Below are 25,280 nucleotides of genomic sequence, written 5' to 3' on the forward strand. Positions count from 1 at the left end.
ATACTCTGAAAAATACGGTACTTGTCGAAATCTTCTTGTCGTGGCAACTGGACTTTGGGGAGTTTCTGAATATATCTGCCCGGGCGGGTCGAGGTTACGGCGGCTTGTTGTGTAAATGTTGGGTTGATCTGCAGAATCCAGGTCCAAGGGGGTCGTGATGCTAACAGGTTCGTCGGGACGAGTGAAAACCTGTTGGTTACCAGGTCTGGTTCTGGTGATCACATGATCAAGTTTAATGTCTAATATTAAGAATGGTAGATAATTATGATGAGTGACGCCTTCAAGAATATAATTAAAACTAAATATCAGCTAATTATTTAGCATTATTATTATTATATCATACTCATCATTGTCTAATTCAGAAAAAACTATAGTTATATTATTCTTATTTTTATTGTTATCGTATTCCATTCCTCCCCAGCTGACGGCCCGTGACCTGCAGACTAATAGAAAAAGAAAACATTTGCCGTCGCTGCAGTTTGAAACCCTGAAAGGCGGATCCGCCGGAAACAAACGGGTCGCGGGGAAACGCAAACAACTCCGTCTTCGTCCTCGTCTTCCTCGGTGGGAGGAAACGCACCGCCGAAAAACCGTGTCATTTTCAGCCGGCGGAGACCTTCAGGTCGGGCAAACAGGACGTTACACACCACAGGCGGCAGGGCCGGGGCTGTTTACTGGCAACACACACACACACACACACACACACACACACACACACACGCACGCACGCACGGGGGGAGGGCTTGTTGTCATGGAGCTTCTAGCCCAGTTTATCCACCTCCGGACTCCCCGCCTCCTCCGTTAAGCTCTCGTCCTCCATGCTAATGTAGCTAGCATCCACCCCCCCCTTCCTGCACAACAATAATGGCGGCATCTGGTTTGCGCGGCGTCCAGGAAACGGGAAACCGGATCCAGATCAGCGTCTGAAGTCGTCCCCGCGTGTCACCGTGGCATCTGCTCGCCTTTTTTTTTTTTTGTCGCTTGAATGTCACATGGCCGGCGAACAAACGGACGCAGCGATTTTAATGAGGCGCCCGTCTGACGGCGAGCGGCGCCGCATCAAGGGCCCGCCGAGCCGAGGGGGGGGGCGGAGGCCAAACGCCACGGCGATATTCTCTTTAAACCTTCGCCTGATCAGAGACGGCATCCGCCGGCTCCCCGTGACCTTTGACCCCCGCGCCCTTTATTTTTTTATTTATTTATGAATTCGGCCAATCGCGGCGCTCGGCCGACCCTCTGATGTTTCCCATCTCGCCGTTTGTGGAACAAATTCTTGTTTTATGGTTGAAACTGGATTTTATCATTCATTCGTTCATTGATAATCTCACCCGTTCACACGTGTCACGCCCTGTTTACAGTACGGCTATTTTATCAACATCCTGCTTATTTTTGTTTATTTTTTTTGGTCATTGCTATTGTCACTCCTATCCTTGTTGTCATTGCTGTTTTTTTTTTTGTTTAGATTTTTTTAACGCAAGCACAAGCGCTGCCCACTTAGGGAAAACTCACACCAAAAATGCTCCCCAAAAAAATAGATTTATTTTATATATAGCAAAAAACGTATTCTCACAAGCATGGCGTTTCCAGCAATATATATATATATATATATATATATATTTTTTTTTTTTTTTTTAAGGAAACAAAAGCGTGATCATTGTCTTTAAAAATGGTACCACGATAACCTATTTGTGAACATACATCTCCAATAAGCATCTGAGAATACGTTTTTTGGTGTTATATGGAAAATTACCCACCTTTTCTTTTTGGTGTGCAGATTTTTATCAAAACTCTACTAAGTCGTGTGTTTTTGGGGGATTTTTTATCCCCATTCTGTTGTCCATTCTTACCCTTGATGAAAATTTAGAATGAATTAACACGGTATATATTATTATTATTTTTGCCATAATGCTATGTATTAGCACAATGCATTGCATTTATTTTTAAATCAACGAACCACTGCAAAGAAAACGAAAAATGACATTTCTGCGTGCAACAAAACATTTTGAACTCATGAAAAAAAAGACGTCGGGTTGGAGGTCACTTAGAAGAAAAATTACGCAAAAAAAAAAAAAGGCTGAAAAATTAAGCAAAATACTCAGTGCTTATTGAATCCTTCTTGTATTTATGGAAAAAAAAAAAAAAAAACTTAAATAATCGTCCGGCATTAAAAAAAAATGCAGTTTGTGTGCTGTCATTCTTTTACTGGTGCGTGCAGTCGCTTATTAAGAGCGACGAAAATAGTTTATTTGGAGTTATTTAAAACTAAAAAATTCCATTTTAAAAACGAACAAAGTAAAACAAAATGCTTTTCAATTAAATACTCGTTCATTATTTTCAAAAAAGGGAGAATCAGAGGGTCAAAGAGCCGTGAGGTTGCCGACCTCTGACTTCTCGTCGGTGCTGGACCTGTCAATCGCAGGTCGTCATGGAAACGCCAAAAGAGACAAATTCATCCTCTCATTCAGACGTTCGTTAATGGCGTCCTGTGATTGGCGGCAGGTGTGACCATGTGACCCCCCCCCCCCGAGGCGCTGCGACTCCAGTCAGCGATTTTGTCCAATTGCAACGCGGCGCGATTCAATCATGTTTTTTTTTTTTTTTTTTTTTTTTTTCCAGCAGATTGTAAAAGATAGTAATCCAGAGGAAGCACTTCTGCACATCGGGGGGCGGCGAGGTGGCGAGGTGGTGATTGCATTTGTACGGCGAACAATATTTCTCACGCCTCATTTCCCTTTGATTGGAAACATTTCAGATTCCGCCGGAGGAACGTCTGACAGTGAATTCCCAGAAGGAGAGTTCAATTCCCCCTAATTAACTCGCCGTCTGTAATTCTTCCCCTTCCGATCGGCGGGGGAAGACGCCACGTGGCGCCGCCGCCCGAGAAGGATTCTCTAATGACATGAAGGGCTGAGTCACGGGTGAACGTGAGCGGAGATCACCTGAGGGGAGACGTAGAAGGTTTGGATCCACGGGGTGTTTGGGGATTAACAGGAACTCCTCCACCTGGAATAGAATAGAAGCTGATTCATGACGCAGAGCTGGAGGTGGCGGAGATGAAGATGTTTAGGTTCTTCATTGGGAGCCTCCAGGATGGAGAGGATCAGGAATGAGTCCATCATGTTAGATGCTTTGGAGAGAAGGTCTGAGATGGTTGGGTCATGCACAGAGGAGGGAGAGTGGATATATCGGTAGACGGATGCTGGAATTGGAGGTCTAGAGGAAGACCAGAGAGACGATTGATGGACGCAGTGAGAGAAGATATGAGGTTAGTCGGTGTGAGAGAGGAGGATCCAGAGAAAAGGGTGAGATGGAGAAGGTGGATTTGCTGTGGAGAACCTTGAAGGGAAAAGACCAAAAGAAAAGAAATTGTCACAGGGGTGCAGGACATGTATGACACAGACAAGGTGATGACTGGACTTGAACGCTTCTTTGTTCAGGTCCAAACCATGATGAAGGTCCAGGTAGAAGGTTGCTGAAAATGGTGCTGCCAGGCAGGAGGTCTCGAGGAAGACCAAACAGAAGATGTATGGAGGTAGTGAGAAGATATGAAGGTAGTTGGTGTGAGAGAGGAGGATCCAGAGAATAGGGTGAGATGGAGAAGGTTGACTCACTGTGGAGAACCTTGACGGGAAAAGACCGAAAGAAAAGAAGTTGTCACAGGGGTGCAGGACATGTATGACAAAGACAAGGTGATGATGGGGATGGTTGGATCTTGACACTTCTTTGTTCAGGTCCAACCATGATGAAGATCCAGGTAGAAGGTTGCTGAAAATGGTGCTGCCAGGCAGGAGGTCTCGAGGAAGACCAAAGAGAAGATGTATGGACGTAGTGAGAAGATATGAAGATAAGAAGAATCAATTCATGACCCCATGGTTGAAGGGTCAGAAGAATGAAGGTGCTCATGGATGAATGGATGAATGAAAGCTTGTGTTGTTTCAAATACACAGAGACACAGTTGTTCTCCCAACAAAGACCAGGAGGCTGAAGAGCTTCAGGAGCCTCGGCTCTACTTGTTCCTGAAGTTTTTCCTCCATATCTGAACTTCACGCCGCCAAAGGGATCGATAAATGATCAAAAATCGTTTACCGCCGGGAAACTCAGAGACGCCCTGAGACAGTGAGAGCAGAGAGAGAGAGAAGGTCCATCAGAAGATCTGGAGAAGGATGGAGGATCACATCTGTGTGGAGGTAGACATGACATCAGGCCGAGGTCACCACCATCACAGACTTTGAAGAAGAAAAAGGAGAAGAAGAAGAAGAAGGAGAAGAAGAAGACAAGGAAGAAGAAGAGGTGGAGGAAGAAGAAGAAGAAGAAGAAGAAGAAGAGGTGGAGGAAGAAGAACAAAAACAAAAAGAAGAAGAAGAAGAACAAGAAGAAGAAGATTTTATCTATTTATCTATCTGCAGCCAGGGACGTGTGTGTGTGTGTGTGTGTGTGTGTGTGTGTGTGTGTGTGTGTGTGTGTGTGTGTGTGTGTGATGAAGAGGAATGACCGAGTGAAGCCACGATTCACCTGTTCATCAACTAAAGTGGATCAATATTTCTATACATGAACTACATTTGTGTGTGTGTGTGTGTGTGTGTGTGTGTGTGTGTGTGTGTGTGTGTGTGTGTGTGTGTGTGTGTGTGTGTGAGACGTTCCTCCTCGTCCACCTTCTATTCTCCTCCTCATCGCTCTTCGGCCTGAATTGAGTCTTACCAGCTCCTCGGCTGCGTCGGCAGGCGACGTATCGACGTCTCGGTTCCAAATTCCATCTCTTCTGCGAAGCAAACCAAGTAGAACGTTCCGGACGCGAGCCGGCGGAGCGAAACCTCCCAGATCCTCTCAGCTCCGGGTTTTTCTTCTGCGCCGTGGAAAATAGAGGATTTGGAGGAGCGAAGCTTTGATTGCTTTTTTTTTTTTTTTTTTTTTTTCATTGTTGTTGTTTTAGCTCTGAAAGCCTCCGTCTTTATTGGCTTTTTACCCGGAGGAGCCTCAGGAATCCTCCAGGATGGAGCTCCGATGGACAGATAGGAGGAACTTTTTGAAGAATTAAAGAGGAGTTCATACTTTCATTCATTCATTCTCTCCGATGCTACAAAAATTCACTCTTTCTTCAGGTTATTTGTCCCCAAGGGGTCATTGGGAGGCAAGTAGAGTAGCAGCATCAAAATTGTGATCAAGAATAAAATAAAAAAAGAGACTAATATAGATATGTGTGTAAATATAGATATATGATATATAATGACTATACAAATTGTGCAAATTGTAGTTATGCTTACGCAGCATTTCTAACACTCAGCGGGGGTTAGATGGGTTTGCAGGGTTGGTGGGAATGAAGTTGGCCGTCTCTGGGGACGAAGGTCACCCTTGTCTTCTGGGTATTGCAGGCTTGGCCACTGGAAAGCAGGGTTTAGGATGTGCGACTGGTGATTCCTGTATTGTTGGGGATCAAATGAAGTTAGTTGGTGAAGGAAGGACACTGAGAATAGGGTTAGATGGAGAAGGTGGATTCACTGTGGAGACCCCTGAAGGGGGAAGCCTAAGGGAAAGAAGGAGTTGTCACAGGGGTGCAGGACTTGTATGACTAAGTCAAAGTGATGACTGAGATGGTTTGGACACGAACACTCCTCTGTTCATGTCCAAACCATGGTGAAGGTCTGGGTAGAAGGTTGCTGAAGGTGGAGCTGCCAGGCCACCCTAGTTGTCATCGGTCCAGGGTGGACCCATCACTGCTCGATCTCAGGGCCAAATTTAGAGTTATACCATCATTCACCCTCTCATTTTCGCATCCTACAAATACCTACAATCTATCAGCCAGAATGAAAGGAAATTTGGAGGAGACAGTGGTGAGATGGTCGACAAAGACAATGACCAAAGGACAGGAGGCAGAGCTGGAGGTCGCAGAGATGAAGATGTTGAGGTTCTCTTTGGGAGTGACCAGGATGGAAGGGATCAGGAATGAGTCTATCAGAGGGCCGGCACATGGTAGATGTTTCGGAGAGAAGGTCAGAGATGGTTGGGTCATGGACAGAGGAGGGAGAGGCAATATATTGTTAGACGGATGTTGGCATTGGAGGTCTAGAGGAAGACCAAAGAGAAGATTCACTGACATAGTGAGAGAGAATATGAAGTTAGTTGGTGTGAGAGAGGAGGATCCAGAAAATAGGGTTAGATGGAGAAGGTGGACTCACTGTGGAGACCCCTGAGGGGAAAAGCCCACAGGAAAAGAAAAAGTTGTCACAGGGGTGCAAGACATGTATGACCGAGACAAAGCGATGACTGAGATGGTTTGGACATGAAACCATCTCAACCATGAAACCATGAACAAAACAAAAGCCCTGCATCGTCCAATAGAGAACCTTCTGGAGCCGAGTCACAACAGCAAAGGTCGATCAGCTGACAAGTAGAAAAACGACCTTGGCTTTTCAGCTCCATAATTCTAGCAACGACATCGCTTTTACTGTTTTGTTTTTATTTTTTTTTATTTTTCCTCCCCGTCCAGGTTGATGGCGCCGTTTTCCGCTCCGCGCGGTTTTATCGGCACTCGTTTCAGGATCTTCGGCTTTTACGCCGCCGTGTCTTCAAGCGCCCGCCGGCCCTCGCCCTCCTCTCACAGCCCGGCCTCCTCGCTGAAAAATGTTTCCCGCGGGTTCGGCGAAGTCACATTGCGACTATTTCTGGTTCCCCGTCGTCCTCGCGGGATTTCCGCCTTCCTGTCCTCCACCTGTAGTGTCGCGTCTTTTTGTTTTTCCCAGATGAAACGATTTCATTTTGTCATCGCGGTCGCCCTTTTCGCGACGGGCGCCTTTGTCACCGAAATGCAGACGTTCACGTCCTCCTCCTCTTTCGTCGTCTCCGTGGAGATGGACCGATCCGATGTTCGGTGATCCGGCGGCTGCGGGAAGGAAAACTCAGGAAAATGTGTTTGCGCTCTCTATTCCCACCGGCCCTCCAATAAAACATGGATCGATCCACACGAGGGGAGGAAGGTGATAATGGTATCTTCCCCCGCCTCTGATATAATGAAACATTTCACAGAGAGCTGCAGTCGGCATCTACTCTTTATTACTCTTATTTTCATTATTATTGTCATTAAATCATTACATTTCCTGAACCCCCCTCTTAGTTTGTGTGATAGCCTGCCTGAGCTAACGCTCGAGCCTCTGCGCTCCCCTGCGTCTGACTAGCATCCTTAGCTTTATGTGTTAATTAACTTGTTTATTTGGAGAAGCCCATTTATCATTTAAATTATAGGCAGCCAGTCAAATGCAATTTGGGGAGCGGGGGGGGGGGGGGGGGGGCAACAGGGGTGGTTAGAAACGTGTTGTTGCCATGGTGACAGAGGACCGTCACCGGCCGTGGAGATCATCTTTCACTGTAAAAGACAGTTTCTTAATAGACCGTAGTTTACAAGTAGCGGTTTCCTCGCTAGCGTAGCGTAGCGGGTCGTCGGCGTAGAGTCGCACATTCGCGCTAATAGTTTCCGGCTTAATTTCTGATGTTCAACATCTGATGTTTTTTTACTTTCCTGACTGTTTTGGAGGCCGTGACGGCAGCGGGCGAAGGTTCAACCATCCGCTAAAACCAGTTCCTCCGGGCTGAGGAGCAGCTTTATTCTCGGGAGATGAATCCAATGCAGATGTCACAATCAGCAGCCGCTGTTTTGTTTTTCTCAGCCGGTGAATCAAGCGGGGGGGGTTTATTTTCAGACGGCGACCGCAAGCGCATTTTTTCTTTTTTTTTTTTTTTTTTTGAACATTTATTAGAACAGGTTCCTTAACAGAGTCACACACATTCTTACAAAACCTCATAACAAGATACACATTATACAATATTCTTTATAGATCACTTATTTCCTCGATAGCAAGCGAAAAATGAAATAAAACTAAAAAAAAAAAAAAAAAAAATCTAACTCAGTCAAATAGAGATAATATCTTCAACTCTCCAAATATTTTTTAATGGGTGCCCATTTGTCAAGATATAAGATAAGATAAGATAAGATAAGAACAACTTTATTAATCCCGAGGGAAATTGTTGTGCCAGAGTTACAGAAAATACAACAGTAATAAATAATAAAAAGAAAAAGGCAGAATTAGAAATAAAAAAAAACTATAAACTATAAAGTGTCTCAGTGAAACTATACAGTGTCTTAGTAAACAAGTGCTAAAACTATAAGTGTCTTAGTAACGAGTGAGGTAAGGAGTGCACAATAGTATGATAAAAGGAAAAATTGTAGTGTAGCTGTTCTGAGATAAAATATTGCACAGTTCTGAATGCGTTCCATGCAGTTTCCATCCTCAAGCCTCTGACGCCGCTGGTCCAGTGGGTTTGTGGGGTTTGAGTCAGTTTACTGGGATCATTTTATGTGCAATTAATAGAAGAACTCTAAGCGAAAACACCTGGTTTTTCCTTAAATCGCTTGTTGATGCTGCACCCGTAATAAATTGCTGTGGATCAATTGGTCTGTTTAATTTTAAAATCTCACTTGTTTGTTTTTTTTTACCTCTTCCCAGAATTTCATCAGTTTAGGGCCGTCCCAAAAAATGTGGGAAAAGTCCCCCCGTTATGCCACAGCCCCTCCAACACAGGGGAGAACAGTTATTATCATAAGAAGCTATTATCAAGGGAGGTTTAAAATACCTTATTCTTAACTTCCAGCTGAACTCCCTCCATGTTGGGCCGCTTAAACATTTTTGCCACGGAAACCAAGAACTCTCCCGTTCTCCATCAGCATTAGATTCCAGTTCCCACTTCGCTTTCACATCCAGTGTGTCCACTAAAGTGTCCATACGTATCCTGCCATAAACACTACTCAAAAAAATAAAGGGAACACTTAAAAAACACATCCTAGATCTAAATGAATGAAATATTCTTATGAAATACTTTGCTCTTTACACAGTTGAATGTGCTGACAACAAAATCACACCAAAATGATCCATGGAAATCAATTGTATCAACCCATGAAGGTCTGGATTAGGAATCACACTCCAAATTAAAGTGTAAAAACAAACTCCAGGCTGATCCAACTTTGATGTAATGTCCTTAAAACAAGTCCAAATGAATGTGTGTTGCTTCCTGAGTGGACACTATGATTTCACACAAGTGGGATTGACTTGGAGTTACATTGTGTTGTTCAAGTGTTCCCTTTATTTTTTTGAGCAGTATATATCTGCGCATCTTTTCATTTGCGCGCCGTCACCTGCCGGAACACAGGAAGTGGAAAGACTCGGGCGTTTCCCGAGCGCGATAATTACCTTTGACGTCCGCCGCCGTCCCAGGGATTCGTCCCCCGTCCAGCTGCGACCGCCAACTCCATGTTTTTTTTTCCCCGCTCTGCGTCCGACGAGCTGTAATTCAGCGTTCCGGCAATTTCAGACCATGTCTTCCGTAATCCGCCCGGTGATTTCATCACTCCCTCGCACCTGTGCGGACCGGCGCCGGATGATTATGGGATGTGTGAGCTCACGTCGGTGCGGATTTAATGGTCTGGACTTGTATGGCGCTTTCATCACCTCGCGCTTTGCACTGGATTGCGTTGACAAAAACACGCATGCATGCGAGGCGGCAAGCATGGAGCCTTGACCTCAGGAAGGAACCAGAAATCAGGGAGTTTCAGCCTGCCAGTGTTTCTCCATTGCAGCAAGAAGGTCCACAGGGGAGCATTTCTTGGGTTCTCCAGGTTCCTCTCAAAGTCCAAACACCTGCAGGAGGTCCACTGGAGACCCCACATTGCCGTGTCTATGAGACGGTGAATGGTCTTTCCATGAGCCGTGAACGGTTGGAGATATTTGACGTCAGGTTCTCTGTCGTCCAGGTGATGATGGATTCTTGTCCAGATCTTCTCGTCGTGGCAACGGGACTTGAATTTCTTCACTTGAAGACGTTTCCCCCCCTCATCCCAGAGGCTTCTTGACTTCATTCTTTCAGTTCCTTCTTCTTCAGTTCAGCTCAGAACTGAAGAGGCCTCTGGGATGAGGGGGGGAAACGAAACGTCTTCCAGTGAAAAACAAAGGCCGGTTGCCACGATGCAAAGATTTCGATGATCTGCAAAGCAGAGGGTGAGTGGTTGTCCGTCTCCACATGACAGGAATGAACAGGATCGAATTTGGTTTTAATCAGAGACGTGCGGTGGGGTCGGTAGCCGGTGAGGCAGGAGAACCCTGTGCCTCACCGAGTGGCTCGTAGCAGCCGTTTTATGATCGTTCAGCACGAGAAACTAGTAACACACATACAGTGGTTGACAATTTGGATGTGTAGGTTATATAGCAAAAGAGTTTAAACATTTTAGTAGAAGCAGCAATACGGTCTTCAGCCGTCATTGTGTAATCTACGTTGAGGCTCAACAGTGGGCAGCCTCAACGTACGCCTCTTCTCGGTATTTAAACAGTAGATGTGAAAATTCAGCCATTTAGAGTAAAAAATAAAAAAAAAATCTGAAACTGGTGAAGTTCAATGAAAAATACCTTTATAGTGCAAATCACTGATCAACGCAACCATTTCATCCTTTTTTTAATTGGACGTTTTTGTCTTTCCGAGATCGGCAAGTGAGGCACGGCCTCTCCTGCCTCCCCTGGCTGCACTTCACCGCCTGACGTCGTCCCACTTCGGGGAAACTTCAAATGAACGAGTGAAAGGTTGTTTGTCTCCGTAGGACGTGTGAATGAGTGAGTGAATGAGCGCTGGGATAGGCTCCGCCCCCTCCTCGCGACCCCGAGTGCAGGATGAGCGCTAAAGCTAACGAATGAACGAACACTCCAGACGCTTTAATCTTTTTTCTTTAACTGAAGCGCAAAGCAACAATTTAAAAAAAAAAAAAAAAAAAATCAGTAAAAATAACACATTCGAATCGGGTCGTCAATCCGTTACCGAGGAGACGCCGGCGCCGAAGAAGAACCTGAAAGACAGCTGCGATACTTTTAACCCTAAATGTACACCGTTATTATATTTATTATTATCACAGATAATTTGAAAGTGGCGGAGGATGTGCGCTTCGCTCTTCTTTTATTTAAATTGCGGCGCAGGCTGCGGTTGAATCAGCCGCCCGGTTCAAAGCTGCCGGCGCCGTCGGGAGAAATGAGGCAACATTAATGCAGGCGGTAAATAACAGACCGGGGGAGATGAATGCCGCTCGTCCGAGGCCGAAGCGCCGCAATTTTCGGCAATAATAACAATAATAATAATAAAAATAGTCTTAGCGATAATAACACAAGCCCTGATGTCTGCCTTCGGTCGCAGGTGTTTCGACGGGGATCTTTTTTTAGGCGCGCATGTTTATTTATAAGGTAATTTTCATATCGCTCCTCACCTCACTTCCTGTCCTGCCATCTTTCCTTTGGTATCATCCGCCGCTCCTCTCGTTTTTCATCCGCGACACCGCATCTATTTTTGTTTTTCTTTTTTTTTTTACCTTTTACTTTTTCATCTCCTCCGCTCGGCCGCCGTTTTGCCTTCCGCTCAGTGGATCGGAGAATGGCGGGAGAAACGTTGCTAAAAATGCTAAACCAGGAGTGTCAAACTCATTTCTCATGGCGGCCACATTCGGCCGAGGTAGATGTCAAGTGGGCCGGACCATTAAAATAATAGCATATTCAACAATAAATAACCAAAATATCATGTCTTTCCTCTTTTTTGGTGTAAAGAAGTACAAGGACATTAGAAAATCTTGGAATTTAATGACCAATCCCTTTACAAAACATTTCATGAAACACCTCATATTTCCATCGACAAAAGTGCAATTTACTTTTATCATTCACATGTTTGCATTGCGATCACGTGATCATGTGATCCCACTGATCGTACAAAGGCACAAAACTTTAACAAGTAATTGGTATTGAAAAATATAGAAATGCACTTTAAGATTAAATGAGACTTATAAAGAAAGGGATTTTTAAACCATTTACACATGTGCATATAAAATCTAAATTGAATCCCTGCCTACACCTTACACACTAAAAAGGGTGCTATTAAATGTGTAAGGATTGGAGTTTTCACCTGTCCTGTAAATGTGTAAACTTCATCCATGAAACATGCAAACACACACAAAACATACTGAAAACGCATGGAGTTGCATGAACAGCAGAATTCCATCATACTCGTTTGTAGTGAAGCTGCTGACTAACATTAAATTGCACATTTTCACCAGCAATTAGCTAGCTGGCTTTTACCGCTGCTTCACTGATTTCTCATCTATGGGTGAAAGTGGACGCTGTTTCCTCAGACCTGCCTGCGATTGGTCGATCTTATCTCTTCTCAGTTTCTTTGCAAACTGTCATATTTTTCACTCTTATCAGTCTCGTAGCGGCGCCGTATATTATATTCCTTAAATACCGAAACTTGTTGCAAACACGCCGAGCACAAAGGTTTCCCTGCGTCTCCATAAATAAATAGGACGTAGTCCATTTTTCTCTGAAAATTCTACACTCTTTAACTACTTTTCTCTAGTTTGATAACGACATTTTGGCTGATGAGGGCGTAGCAGGAGGTGGAGAACAGGGTGGAAACAACGTCATAACAAGCAGCAGGTGGTGCATCGATACCGTCTGCTGATTGGTCCGTCTCAGAGATGCGGATTGTCGTCCACTCTGACCAAAATAGTGCGCCACCTAGCGGAAAATTCTCGAATTGCACTTAATTAAAAAAAATAAATCCTTGTCTTTTAAGCATTTTTTCACTTTCAAATGATCCTGCGGGTCTGGTGGAATCCCCTCGCGGGCCGTATGTTTGACACCCCTGCGCTAAACGTTCTACTTGTGCGTTTAGAACGAGGAGTCGGTGCTCTGCGTTGTGGGTTCCTATGTTTTTCATTTTTTGCGGAGAGTAAATTGATTTTCCCGGTTTAAAATAACAAAAAACAATTTGTTTCAGGCCCCAAAAAAGTCACGAAATAAGGATATTAATATATAAAAACCCTGAAAAAGAAGGATATTGATATTAAGGGACATTAAAAAGAAAAATCATGGTTATAGTCACGTGCGATATGGGTCACATGGTCACGCTTTGCTTAGTTTGTCTTCGATTTCCATGGAAAGCATCTTCTTTCACTTGCTTTCTTATGGCCCGTGATGATTATTAAAAAAAAAAAAAATACACAAAATATTATTTTATGCATTTTTGTGCATTATTTGTAAATAAAGCGATTGGTATCTTCATGTGCCACTTGAATTTTCTGGTACCTTCTCGCGACCCTGAAGGACGCTGCTGTGAAGGAAGGCGGCGCGACAACGGTTCACTTAGCAACAAGCAGGTGTTAGCAACAAACTTCTCGCTCTTGTTTTTTCTGCACCTCCACCTCCAGCGGAGCCACAACCACACAATGCCCGCAGAGATGTTCTCCACCACCTCCCAAAAACAACAATAATCAAAGATGACGTTGTCTTTCTGTCTAGGTGAGCACCTGCGCGTCTGCCCTCAGGGATACACCTGCTGCACGTCCGACATGGAGGACAAGCTCAGCCTGCAAGCAAAGCTGGAGTTCGAGAACATGGTGGAGGAGAGCAGCCGGTACGTCCGGGCCACCTTCGTCTCCAAGCACAAGAAGTTCGACGGTAAGCCTCCGCCGTTCTCTTGGCCGTCGAGCGGAGAGGTGCTACTCGGTGAAGGACCCGCTTGGAGTTCTTGTTTTGTTTTGATTTCTGTCTTACTTCCTGGCTGCTTCCGCCTCCGTTCGCTAACAGCAACGCCGCTAATAGTCTCCACTGCTCTCGTCCAAATCTTCTTGTTGCGGCGACTGGACTTGAATTTCTTCACTTGACTCGGTATCAGCTCTCATCCCAGGGGCTTCTTCACTTCTACGGGGAGTTTCTGAATATAACTGGAAGGTTTTCGGGCGGGCCGAGGTGACGGCGATGGAGGAGTTGATCTGCAGAAGCTCAATGTAAGAGAGGTTGTTATGCTAATAGAGGTATCATTCGTTGGAACAAAAGAGCAACACAACAAGCCACCATAACCTCAACCTGCCCAAAAACCAACTCCTCACAGTCCAGTTGCTGAGACAGGAAGGTTTCGACAAGAATTCACCATCATCTGGAGGACTTTAGAACCTCCAGAGACACATCTCGACTGTTGTTGTGCCAGAATAATCCAAGATAACCACCTCGCCATGGGGAGCGAAGCCGAGAGGTCCAGGATGGACTCATGTAGATCCACGTGGAGAAGGAGCCTCCTGGGCCGAGTAAAGCGGAGGTCATCGGTCAAAGTGCCTGACGTTAGCTGTCTGAATTTATTCCGTTCATCCTCGTTGTTCAATTAGCCTTCATCATCAAGTAGCTAATAGACGTGAGGAAGTGCTAGCTGAAGCGCTAGCCGAACAAAAGGGCAGAAATGATCTCCGCTCTTGTCTGGCAAAGCTGGAAGTTGAGCATCTCGGCGGTGAGTCACAGTTCGGTCTCCAACCCCCCACCTTTAGCTTTCTGTCGAACTTTTTTATCGCCCGGGAAGAAAAGCCTCACCTCTGCAGAAGGATGTAATCCAGCGAGAGACTGAGGTCCAGATAGCATCTCTGGAAGCCGCGGGCCTGAAAGCACCGTGTTAAGAACCCCGCGCTCGTGTTCGGCTGAAATGACTTTTTTTTTTTTTTTTTCCCCGGTTCTCTATATAATCTCTTGAAGTTCCCATTCCTTCGAGAACCGCCTCGTTTGCGGGGCGAAAGTCGGTGATATTTTTAGAGCCTGGGTTTGTTCTGTCACCGACGTAGGCGTGATCGGATGGTGAAGATAAAGGAAATGATGTGGTGGACTCGGTCATTCATTCATTATCTGAGCCGCCCCGGCCGTCATCGGTCCAGGGTGGACCCGTCAAAGGTCGAGGTGGTGAGATGGTCTACAAACAGAGACAATGGCCAAAGGACAGGAGGTAGAACTGCAGGTCGCAGAGATGAAGATGTCGAGGTTCTCTTTGGGAGTGACCAGGATGGAGAGGATCAGGAATGAGTCCGTCAGAGGGACAGCACACGGTAGATGTTTTGGGGAGAAGGTCAGAGAAGCCAGACTGAAATGGTTGGGTCATGGACACAGCGTGAGTTGGAGGTCTAGAGGAAGACCAAAGAGAAGATTCATGAACATTGTGAAAGAAGATATGAAGTTAGTTGGCGAGAGAGAGGAGGATCTAGAGAATTGGGTGGAGACCCCTGAAGGGAAAAGCCTAAAGGAGAACAATTTGTCATAGGGGAGCAGGACATGTATGACCGAGACAATGTGAGGACTGAGACGCTTTGAACATGAACACTCTGTTCATGTTCAAACCACGGGGAAGATCTGGGTAGAAGGTTGCTGAAGGTTGTTGAAGAAGGTTGATTCACTGTGGAGAACCCTGAAGGGAAAGAAAGAAGAAGATTCACTCTCCTATTCATAACACATATCAAAACACAAGACATACAAGTCTCCACTCTTTGATTGACTCGTCTCAGAGAACCATTCACTTATTTGTTCTCATTCCCCAATTCTCTCACTGGTTCACATCTCCTGTTTGGACTGTGGGAGGAACCTTCCAGAACCCTGAGCAGACAGGAGAACATGGAGACCGATTGTTGTCACGGTGAATCACCGTCAATCACAGACCCGCCAATAGCAACGTCCAACCGTTCACCCTCTCGTTCACACCTGCGGACCATCAAGACCTGGAGAACCCGGGCAGGAGAACCCGGCGAGGTCCCGCTCACGTGAGGGAGTCCTCAGCAAACCCCAGCGTGACGTGAAGAAGATGAATCGCCGGGCGGGGCTTCCGGATCCTTCCAGGAACGAAGAACAACCGTCAAATGAGGCGTTCAGGGTCTGGCGGAATCCACAGGAGAGGCGGCGGAGCTTTAATTAGCCGCCGAAGGTCGCGGGTTTTAATTGGGACGATCCGACGAGCGCCGGAGGGAAACGTTCACGCGCCGCCGTCGCCATGGCGCCCGCGGCGGCGTCCCCGCCCCCCCCCCCCGGGGGATGACACCCGGCCCTCGTTTCTGTCCCCGCTTATTTATAGGACCCTATTATAAAAACCTTAACTCACTTTTTGATTACCGCCCGCTCCCCCTTCCTCCCCCGCCGGACGCCGCGGGGTTTTGATGCATTATTGAATAATCCAGAAGCGACGGCTCGATTTTAACATTCCGGGGAACCTTCCGGACCGCCGCCGAACCTCCGGCCTCCCCAGGAGACGCCACATTACACTTAAAAACCCCGCGTTGTTGTTTTTATTTTATTTTACTTCCCTGAACGCATCGCCGTTAACAAAGACGGCGAGATGTGAAGATGGCGGCTCGTGGAGGGCGAGTTTCATCACGTCTGTTAAAGTTTAATTTGCGGCGGATGGCATGCGATTGTGAGACGCTTCACGTGGAGTCGAGTGAGACCGAAAGCGCCGCTCCGGGCGGGTTTGCGGACGCCGCTTCTTTTCTTCACCGAATCTGTTTGATATCCAGCCTCTCCTCGCTCACCCGCCTCCCCCCTCCGTCGGCGGCGGCGGGGAAAAAGCTCTTTGTAGCGGCGAGAAATGACATTTGGCGCCCGCTTCGGCGAGGAAATCAATCGAAAAAACGACCCAAGCTCGCGTCCGAGGCGCCGGATCCGTCTCCGACGCCACGTGTGTTTTAACGCGCATTTAAACCGGCGATTATCCGCGGAAAGCGAAGGCTAATGGACTCGGCGGCCGGACTTGCGGCGTTCCGGAAGCCTCGGCTCCCATTTTTGACAGACGGCGGGGACGGAAAAGCTCCGCCCCCTCGCCTCGCTAGCAGCTAGCTAGCAGGCTGCGCTAACAGGCCCAATTAGCTGCTAAAAATAAGCTATAAACAAACAAGGAGTCCAATCCACCGCAGGAGACGCTCGCTGCGTTTTTAGATTCATTCATTCTTTATTTATTCCTCTTATCCCGCCCTCGGGGTCGCAGCCAATCCCTGCTGGGATAGGGTGGGAGGCGGGGCTTATCCTGGACCAATCACAGAGCCTCGTGATGACACGTTCAACCATTCTCTCGTTCACTCCTCACACTCAACATAAATCTATGCCGACATCTGGGGAACGTGGGGTCTCCAGTGAACCTCCAGCGTTGTTTTGGGACTGAAGGAGGAAGCTGGAGATCCAGAAGGACCTGGAGATCCAGAGGAACCTGGAGATCAAGTGGGACCTGGAGATCCAGGGGGACCTGGAGATTCAGAGGGACATGGAGATCCAGAAGGAACTGGAGATCCAGAGGAACCTGGAGATCCAGAGGGACCTGGAGATCAGGAGGAACCTGGAGATCTAGTGGGACCTGGAGATCCAGAGGAACCAAGAGATCCAGAGGAACCCCACGCAGACATGTGGAGAACATGGAGACTCCATGTGGGAAGGAATTGAACCAGGAACCTTTATAATGAAGCAAACATGTGGCTTCCTGTGGGTTCAAAGAAGAAGAGAAGAAGAAGCCTTCAGAGATGGACCGTGTGATCCACGCCTCCCGACATCCCAGAATCGAAGTCGTTCCTCCGTCAGGAGGCGCCGCCGACGGCCACTTCCTGTTTCTCCACATCGTGGAAGGGCGTCTACTGAGCATGCTCAGTAGGGTTCCGGGTCACATGCGTGGTGGGAACCTCCTGGTTGAGAAGAAACGCAAGTGAAGCAACCGAACGCCCGGCGAGGCTGACGGAGAAGGAGATGTGAAGAAGAAAGAAGCTCTCGCCTCTTTGTCTGCCGGCCCGATCGGAAACCCGGGAGGGACTCGGGAACAAAGAGGAACCCTGGAAGAACCTCATCATCCCGCCTGGGAAGGAAGCAGGCTGAGATCCTTCTCATTAGCGGGCGTCTGTTTGCATCCCAGCAGGAGAACCTGGAGAACGTTGGCTGGTTCTACAGGAAGCAACAGCTCAGTTACCCTCCAGAGGATAGGAGATGTTCTACATACCGATCTCACACGTTCACACTTTGCGGAACAAAAACCAGCACCTTCCAGCAGCTGGAGGTCCAGGTGAGGACCAGGAACCCTGGTGGACTGGGTTCCTCAGGTTCTCCGTCGGTTCTCCGCCCTCCACCCACAGTCCTGAATGAGAGCAGGACTGGTTGGACGTCTTGGATTGACAGAAGAACCGTCCGTGTGTGTGTGTGTGTGTGTGTGTGTGTGTGTGTGTGTGTGTGTGTGTGTGGCTTTGACTGACAGGTGGACAATCGAGTCCTGCTAGTTGGGACTCAGGAGCCGTGGCAGATCCCTGCTGTGGCACGGAGAACCTTGTCAGATCAATGTTCTGCCCACCCAGGGTGGTTGCACTCAATGTGTGTGTGTGTGAGTGTGTGTGTGTGTGTGTGTGTGTGTGTGTGTGTGTGTGTGTGTGTGGCTGGCTGCAGAGCCGCTTCAAGAAGAAGAGAGCATCTTTATTCTGGAAGGATTTGCGGTCCAGGCTCAGTGATAAGTACTAGATAAAGACTGGAAGCAGTCTGAAGGTCTTTGGAGAAGATGTGGACGTCTGCTCAGGGCTTCATGGAGGCTTCGCTCCTCCTGCTGCTTCTCCTCCCTCCTCCAGAACCCGGTCATATTCACGCAGGTGAGCGTCACGCTTGCTGATCTTCTGATGTTTGCTGCTTTTTCTCCCAGCCCATTGAACCCCCTCCTTCACACACACACACACACACACACACACACACACACACACACACACACACACACACACACACACACACGTCAGGATCTCCCCGCCGGGAGTCGCTTCACGCCGTTAATTCAGTTGAAGGTTCTGTTTGAGACGTTCCGCTGAACCGGATTATCTCTGTGACGGAGTTTCCTCAGAGAACTTCTTCTTCTTCTTCTCCGGACAGGACGGCCTCTGGGTCTGCAAGGGTTCTCACATCTTCCTACCTACAGGTTCTCACATGTTCTACTGCTCCTTGCAAGGGTTGCAAAATGTTCTCCTAGTCCTGGTTGGGTTCTAACACGTTCTCCTGGTCCTTGCATGGGTTCCTACGTGTTCTCCTGGTTCCAGGTTTGGTTTATAACACGTTCTTCTGGTCCCTGGTTGGGTTAGAACATCTTCTTCCGGTCCATGGTTGGGTTCCTACATGTTCTCCTGGTTCCTGGTTGGGTTCTAATATGTTCCCCTGGTCCTTGCATGGGTTCCTACGTGTTCTCCTGCTTCCTGGTTGGGTTCCTACAGGTTCTCACATGTTCTCCTGTTCCTTGCAAGGGTTGCAAAATGTTCTCCTAGTCCTGGTTGGGTTCTAACATGTTCTCCTGGTCCTTGCATGGGTTCCTACGTGTTCTTCTGGTTCCTGGTTTGGTTTATAACACGTTTTTCTGGTTCCTGGTTGGGTTAGAATGTGTTCTCCTGGTTCTTAGTTGGGTTCTAACATGTTCTCCTGGTCCTTGCATGGGTTCCTACGTGTTCTCCTGGTTCCTGGTTTGGTTTATAACACGTTTTTCTGGTTCCTGGTTGGGTTAGAATGTGTTCTCCTGGTTCTTAGTTGGGTTCTAACATGTTCTCCTGGTCTCTGCATGGGTTCCTACATTTTCTCCCCCAGCTTGTGCATCGGTGTGAATGAGAGAATTAACTCTATAGGATGTCTCCTTATGCAGTTTGGTGTTTGATTAACAGCTGACCCCATGATTGACAGCTGATCTTATGATTGACAGCTGATCTATTGATTGACAGCTGACCCCATGATTGACAGCTGACCCCATGCCTGTCTTGGTCCTCTCTGTGGGTTCTCTTCATGTTCTCCATCCTTGTTCTTATATGAGAATGAGAAAATGAATGGTTGGATGTCTCTATAGGCGGGCCTGTGATTGACAGCTGACCCTGTGATTGACAGCTGACCCTGTGATTGACAGCTGATCCTGTGATTGACAGCTGACCCTGTGATTGACAGCTGACCCTGTGATTGACAGCTGACCCTGTGATTGACAGCTGATCCTGTGATTGACAGCTGGCCGGTCCAGGTTAAACGCTGCCTCTGACTGAGGTTTTATGTAAATTCAAAAATAGCGGCATGTTTCCAGCGTTTGAATGCGAGTCAGTTTCCTTGAGTATGAACTATACATTTAATTGAAGGTTTTTTTTACTTTTCAGCCGATATGTTAAAAATAAAGGAAACTCGACATGATATTTAATGCAAAGTGAAAAACCTGTCATTTATGTCATTTATTTACCTGCCGTTAATCAAAGCTCGCCGCTCTGCCATTGAACTTGTCGCGACGGAGAAGCTGCTCATCTCCCCGCCGCCGCCCGGTCAGATGTTCCTTCCACCCCTGAAGCTGAAGTGGAGGTCAGAGACCAACGCAAATACGCAGGAGACGATTCATTTATTAAAAAAAACTCCTGGTGGAAAATAACATTCGTTGAAAAAAACAAAGATTCCAAGAATCTGTGACATTTGCTTGCTGCTTATTCTATTTTATTTATATGTAGCGCTAATGATGAAGCGGTGACACACACACACACACACACACACACACACACACTCGAGGAGGTGATATCAATCCGACGATGACGGTTAACTAGTTGTCCAACCGTGATCTCTGCCAGCTCTAGATGTTCTAGATGCTCTAGATGCACGTTGTGAAGTATCTGTTAGCTGTTATTGCCGGAGAACCTGGAGAACCCGAGCGGAATGTGGTTCTCGTCTGCGTGAAGCGACGTCCTCGAAAAAGACCGTGGACCCGTGGAGGAGCGGGATCCAGTGGAGAACATCTGGAGAACCCAGGCAGGAGAACATTAACCCACAGAATGGAAGCTTCAAGCCAAATTTAGAGAAGAAAGAAGTCGTTCTGGTCTCTTGAACCTCCAAAGTGTCTCCACGGATGTGAGCGCAGGGCATGTAGCTGTTGTAACCATGGCGACAGGAGGCAAATCAAATATTTAGAGCCGGAGCTGGAGCAGGTCTTTCACCAGCAGGTCTTTCAGCGTCACGGCTTCCTCCAACCGCACCTTCCACGTCATGTCCGATCTCCAGATGGTCCAACGCCACGTCCAGCATGTGGACGCACCTTCTGCAGATATCTGGGTTTCCAGGAGAACCATGGAGAACCATGGAGACCTGCTTCTGATAACATCTGATCCCGCCTTCAGCGTCTGGTCGCGTGACGGCCGCAGGGCGAGGAGTCACCTGGAGGTCCATGTTCTCCTGCCTGGGTTCTCTCCATGTTCTCACCAGGTGCATTGAAGAAACCCAACGAGAGGCTGATTGGTCGGATGTCTGTGATTGACAGCTGACCCCTCCAGGTTAAGCCCCGCCTCTTTCCCCAGATAGATCAGATTCGTGACCGGACGTTCTCCGTGTGGAATCTCCATGTTCTCCATCTTCATGAAAGCCCGTGACGAGAAGGCGCTCGGTTGGACGTCTCTTCATGTCATGTGACTCCTGTGATTGACAGGTCGCCTCCGCCGCCGCGACGTTAATGAGCGGTGATGTAACAGAGGAGAATCTAACCAACGTAAAACCCGTTAGTTACAGAGAAATTATGCGTGGGTAATTATCCTGCAGTCAATTTAATGGGTGTGTGTGTGTGTGTGTGTGTGTGTGTGTGCTGCTCAAAGTAGCATGTACTGTAATGACTTCCTGAAGGAGGGGGGTTGTTAAGGGCTTGTAAAATGTCAAGTTTTTCCTCCTAATTCACACCCCATACAATTTATTTGGGTTTATGTTTTATTTTTCACACCCGTCTGGAGGAGTTTAGCTTAACGGCTTTTCGCGTGTGTGTGTGTGTGTTAGAATAACACGCACATCGCGTGCCAGCATGGCCGCTGAGCGGTTGTAGTGTTTGCAGCGGCTGAGTCAGCGGCGGGACGGCGGTGAAGAAGCGTTGACCCCTCCTGGCTCTTCGTTCCGGGCGGTGAAGATGACAAACCCCCGCGACCGCCGTTCGCCTCTTTCTGGTGAAACCCAAGACCGGCACCACGCGGCGGTTTCCTGGAAGCGCTCATGAATAAATAACCTCTGGTTTCTTTTTTTTTTTTTTTGGGTGCCCGAGCACCAGCGAGTGACGGGAAGGGCGGCGGCTTCTGAAAGATTCTCCCGCTGCGGTTCCCATCCTTTTTTTTTGTACCAGGGACGGTTTTTACGCCACTTTGTCCTGGTGGCTATCTTGTTCTTCCTCCTAAAACCGTTAAATTCGTCTTTTTCTGCGCCGGAATTGGACGGCCTCAGAATATCACGCTCATTTCATCGGTCCGATACGACGAGGTTAAGCGTTTTGGGTGACATGAAGCTCGTTAGCTCGTCAATTAGCCGCGTCGTTGTTTAAAGCGTGTGAAGAAAGCGGCGTCTTATAGTCCGGACGTGACGCTCGGCTGCGAGGGAAACGCCGAAACGGTCCTTTTTCAAAATAAGATCCGGAAGGTCGAATTAAAGAACTTTCTTTGTACCAAGAAAGATTTTCCTTGCGGACCCGGGGTCAGGGACGGCTCCAGCGCTCTAGTGGATCTGGATCTTGGGCTGAGATCGTCATGGTAACCAGGAAGGTCCCGTGAGTCCGTCGGCGCAAACGCGTGATTTTTGTAGCTTTTCCAAGAGTTCGGATGTTTCTGTCTGCGCTGGTCTCGTGTCACGATATCGACAACGAACATAAGGAACGTAAGCGTTTCTCACGGGGAACCCGGACAAAACCGGGCTAGCATGAAAGCTAATTCAATATGGTTTTAGCGTTCGCTAATTGTGTTGCTTTGTTGCATGTTCCTGTTTGGTCACGTGATCCGCAGGTGTTTCAGCACTTCACCTCCTAGCCGCTAGTCCGAGGCAGGGTGTTTTTATGCTTACACATGACGGAGATGTTTGGTGGAACTCAGTGTGCAGAGCGTCATTTTAAAAGCTATCCTGGTCCAAAGAGGTCCAAGCTCTTCTGTCCTGTATGTCAAAGTGAGGGCTCGCAGAGGAACATCAATATTTTGGCCAGAATAAGTGTGGAGTTAGCTCACGGCTAACGGGGTTCCTCACAGGGTTGCAGGGAGAAGATAAAAACACTCCGACCACCTGATGGTCCATGGATGTCGCTCTTTTTCTCCTGCGGAGGTTTGTTTTCGAGGTCGGAGCTGCAGGTGCACGTCGCATCGACGAAACGAAAAGGTTCCCTCTGACGAGGCTGCTTCCCGGAGCCAAACTCGAGCGGGACGGATCTGCTTTTGTTTCGGAATTTTAACCAAACTTGTGCGGAAACTCAAAGGAAACATCTCCGGATCCCTGCCGGGACGCGTCCCACGCCTGAGTAAACAAGTGGCGGCGGCGAGCGCTCATGAAATGGACACAAACCGACCAACTCGGAGGCTGTCGAGGTGACGTTGCGTGGCGCCAATTGGACGGTCGCTAGCGGTAATCCGCGGGAGGAAGTCGCTTTGACTTCCCAAGCTAATTGACTCCGGCGGCGCGTCTGGATGCCGCGGGAACGGCGGTTTGTTACGAAATAATGACCTCGCCCATTGTTTTTGCGGTTGACCGTTCCTGTCAGGAACACCATGGAGTTTGTTGAGGTTTAAAAAACAGAGTCTTCTTTTAGCATCTCCTCGCCGGAGAGGCTCTGAGGCAGGAGGTGGCGAGATGAAGCTAAACGCCGTTTGCCTCCCGCCCTTCCCTCTCCGCAACAAAGGAGTTTCTTTATTTTTTTAAAGCACATAACCAGCAGTCGCTCTCATTCCTAATTCAACAGAGTTTAATGAAGTCTAATTTTAAAACCCCTGCGAGCCGGAGGAGGTCGGCCCGGCGGCGAGCAGAAGAAGAGGACCAGGCGCTGAGAACCTCGGGCGGAGACGTGACGAGCGAAAAAGAATAAATACATCAATAAAAGAGGCTTCGTTTCCAAATCCAGAAAGAGCAAATCTGTAAACGTTCACATCCACACAGACGGACAGTTCGTCTTCATCGAATCCGACTGTTTCCCGAGGAGGAACGTGGAGAAGAACCAAAGCACCAGAAGCGCCACTGAAGATCCAGATGAGCGTCTGAGAAGCTTGTCCAACTATCTTCTCCAGGCTCGACCGTTCCAGCAGGACCCGTCATTCCACCTGTCTTGTTATTTCTTTGTAAATCAGGAGGTGGAGAACGTGCCCTTCAAGCCTGGTAGAAGCCTCCTCCTCCTCCTCCTGCCGCAACAAGCTGCCACAATCTGACGTCCAGAGAAGGTTCTCCGCCTCGGGGTTTTTTTGGGGGGGCTGGATCAGGCTTGGAAGACCATAATGGAGAGGTTTTCTGGAGGCGTGACGCCTCCTGCGCTGGTGGTTTTCCAGTTTGACATTCTGCTGGGGATTTTTTTTTTCTTTTTTATAATTTCCCCCCCCAAACTCACACCTGCAGGGGCTTTTCTTTTTTTTTTCCGCTGCTACTTGGATCCTGCAGCTGCCGTTTGCTGATCTTGTTGGTACAGATGGACGTCAAGCCGCTAAGCCCCCCCCCCCCCCCCCCCCCCCCCCCTCGGCCCTTCTCCCAGGAGGACTCGGCCGCTAAAGCGCAGGAATTCGTGCCAGAGATCTTTCACTGGGGACGGAGAACCTCAGCGTGTCCAGGAATAAATGAATCTTGAGTTTTCTGACCGGAAAGTTCCAGCTGGTCTCCTGGTTACCTGAGGCTTTATTTATTGCAGCATAGCTAAAACTGCAAAACGGCAACGGGTAAAATGGACCCGGCGCAACTTTTTCTTCAATGAAATATTTGAAAACACCATTTTTGACTTTTCCTAAATGACTCAGCGAGTCGGCAGGCCAGACGGTCAGGTGGTCTGACGGCTAAGTAGCCGGGTGGTAGCCAGGTGGCCGTATGGCACGATGGTTAGGTAGCCAGGGGTCAGGGAGTTTGGTGGTCAGGTGGTCAAGAAGCTCCCGTATTGTTAGAAGCTATCAACATCTAGCTGTTTACAAATTCTACCCGCCTCATTTTCGCTTCACGTGTTTGGCGCTAACATTTGGTAGCATCAATCATAAAGTCCACTGTGATACAGGAGGAGATGCAGGAGGTCCGAAGCCTCCCAGACAAGGGACGGTCCACTAGGAGATTCCCCTCCATATGAGGAACGCGGTCATCAAATCTAACCTCCAAAGACGGATCGCGAGCTTCCCGGCTGATCTCCTGCTCACGGACGCGTCAGATGGTAAACGTCGACAAAGCGTCCTTTCAAAGCCGGAGCGCAGAAGCGAACGCAACATGAAACATGGATATAAACGCTACATAATAGATAGAGTCCCTCCTTTCTCTGGGCAAAGTGTCGGGAAAGACGGTAGAAGGACGATCCAGAGCATGGTGGAGTCTGCAAGACCGCCAGAAGATGGAAACCAACGGTCAGCGGGTCGATCTCGCCCCGATGTTTGCTAGGAGACTTTTTTCCCGGAGGCTTCGGTTCGCTTCCTCCCACCTCAGAAGAAGTTAGACGAT

The 25,280-nt window shown here is 47.9% G+C and overlaps 1 protein-coding gene across 4 annotated transcripts in view; it reads left to right on the plus strand.

Moving 5' to 3' along the window:
* LOC147235985 (glypican-6-like) overlaps window positions 1–25,280 on the plus strand; it is a 123,162-nt gene that overhangs the window by 25,946 nt on the left and 71,936 nt on the right. For 3 of the 4 annotated variants that reach the window (XM_086144380.1, XM_086144381.1, XM_086144382.1), the window contains exon 2: window positions 13,368–13,526. In XM_086144380.1, the coding sequence (XP_086000506.1) occupies window positions 13,368–13,526 (159 nt within the window). Of the gene's footprint in view, window positions 1–13,367; window positions 13,527–18,360; window positions 18,479–25,280 lie in introns of those variants that run through there. The other variant, XM_086144383.1, reaches the window with a different exon arrangement.

Source organism: Fistularia commersonii, chromosome 3, assembly GCF_037954325.1.
Source record: "Fistularia commersonii isolate RoL2024-O1a breed Wild chromosome 3, RoL_Fcom_v1.0, whole genome shotgun sequence".
Classification (NCBI taxonomy): domain Eukaryota; kingdom Metazoa; phylum Chordata; class Actinopteri; order Syngnathiformes; family Fistulariidae; genus Fistularia; species Fistularia commersonii.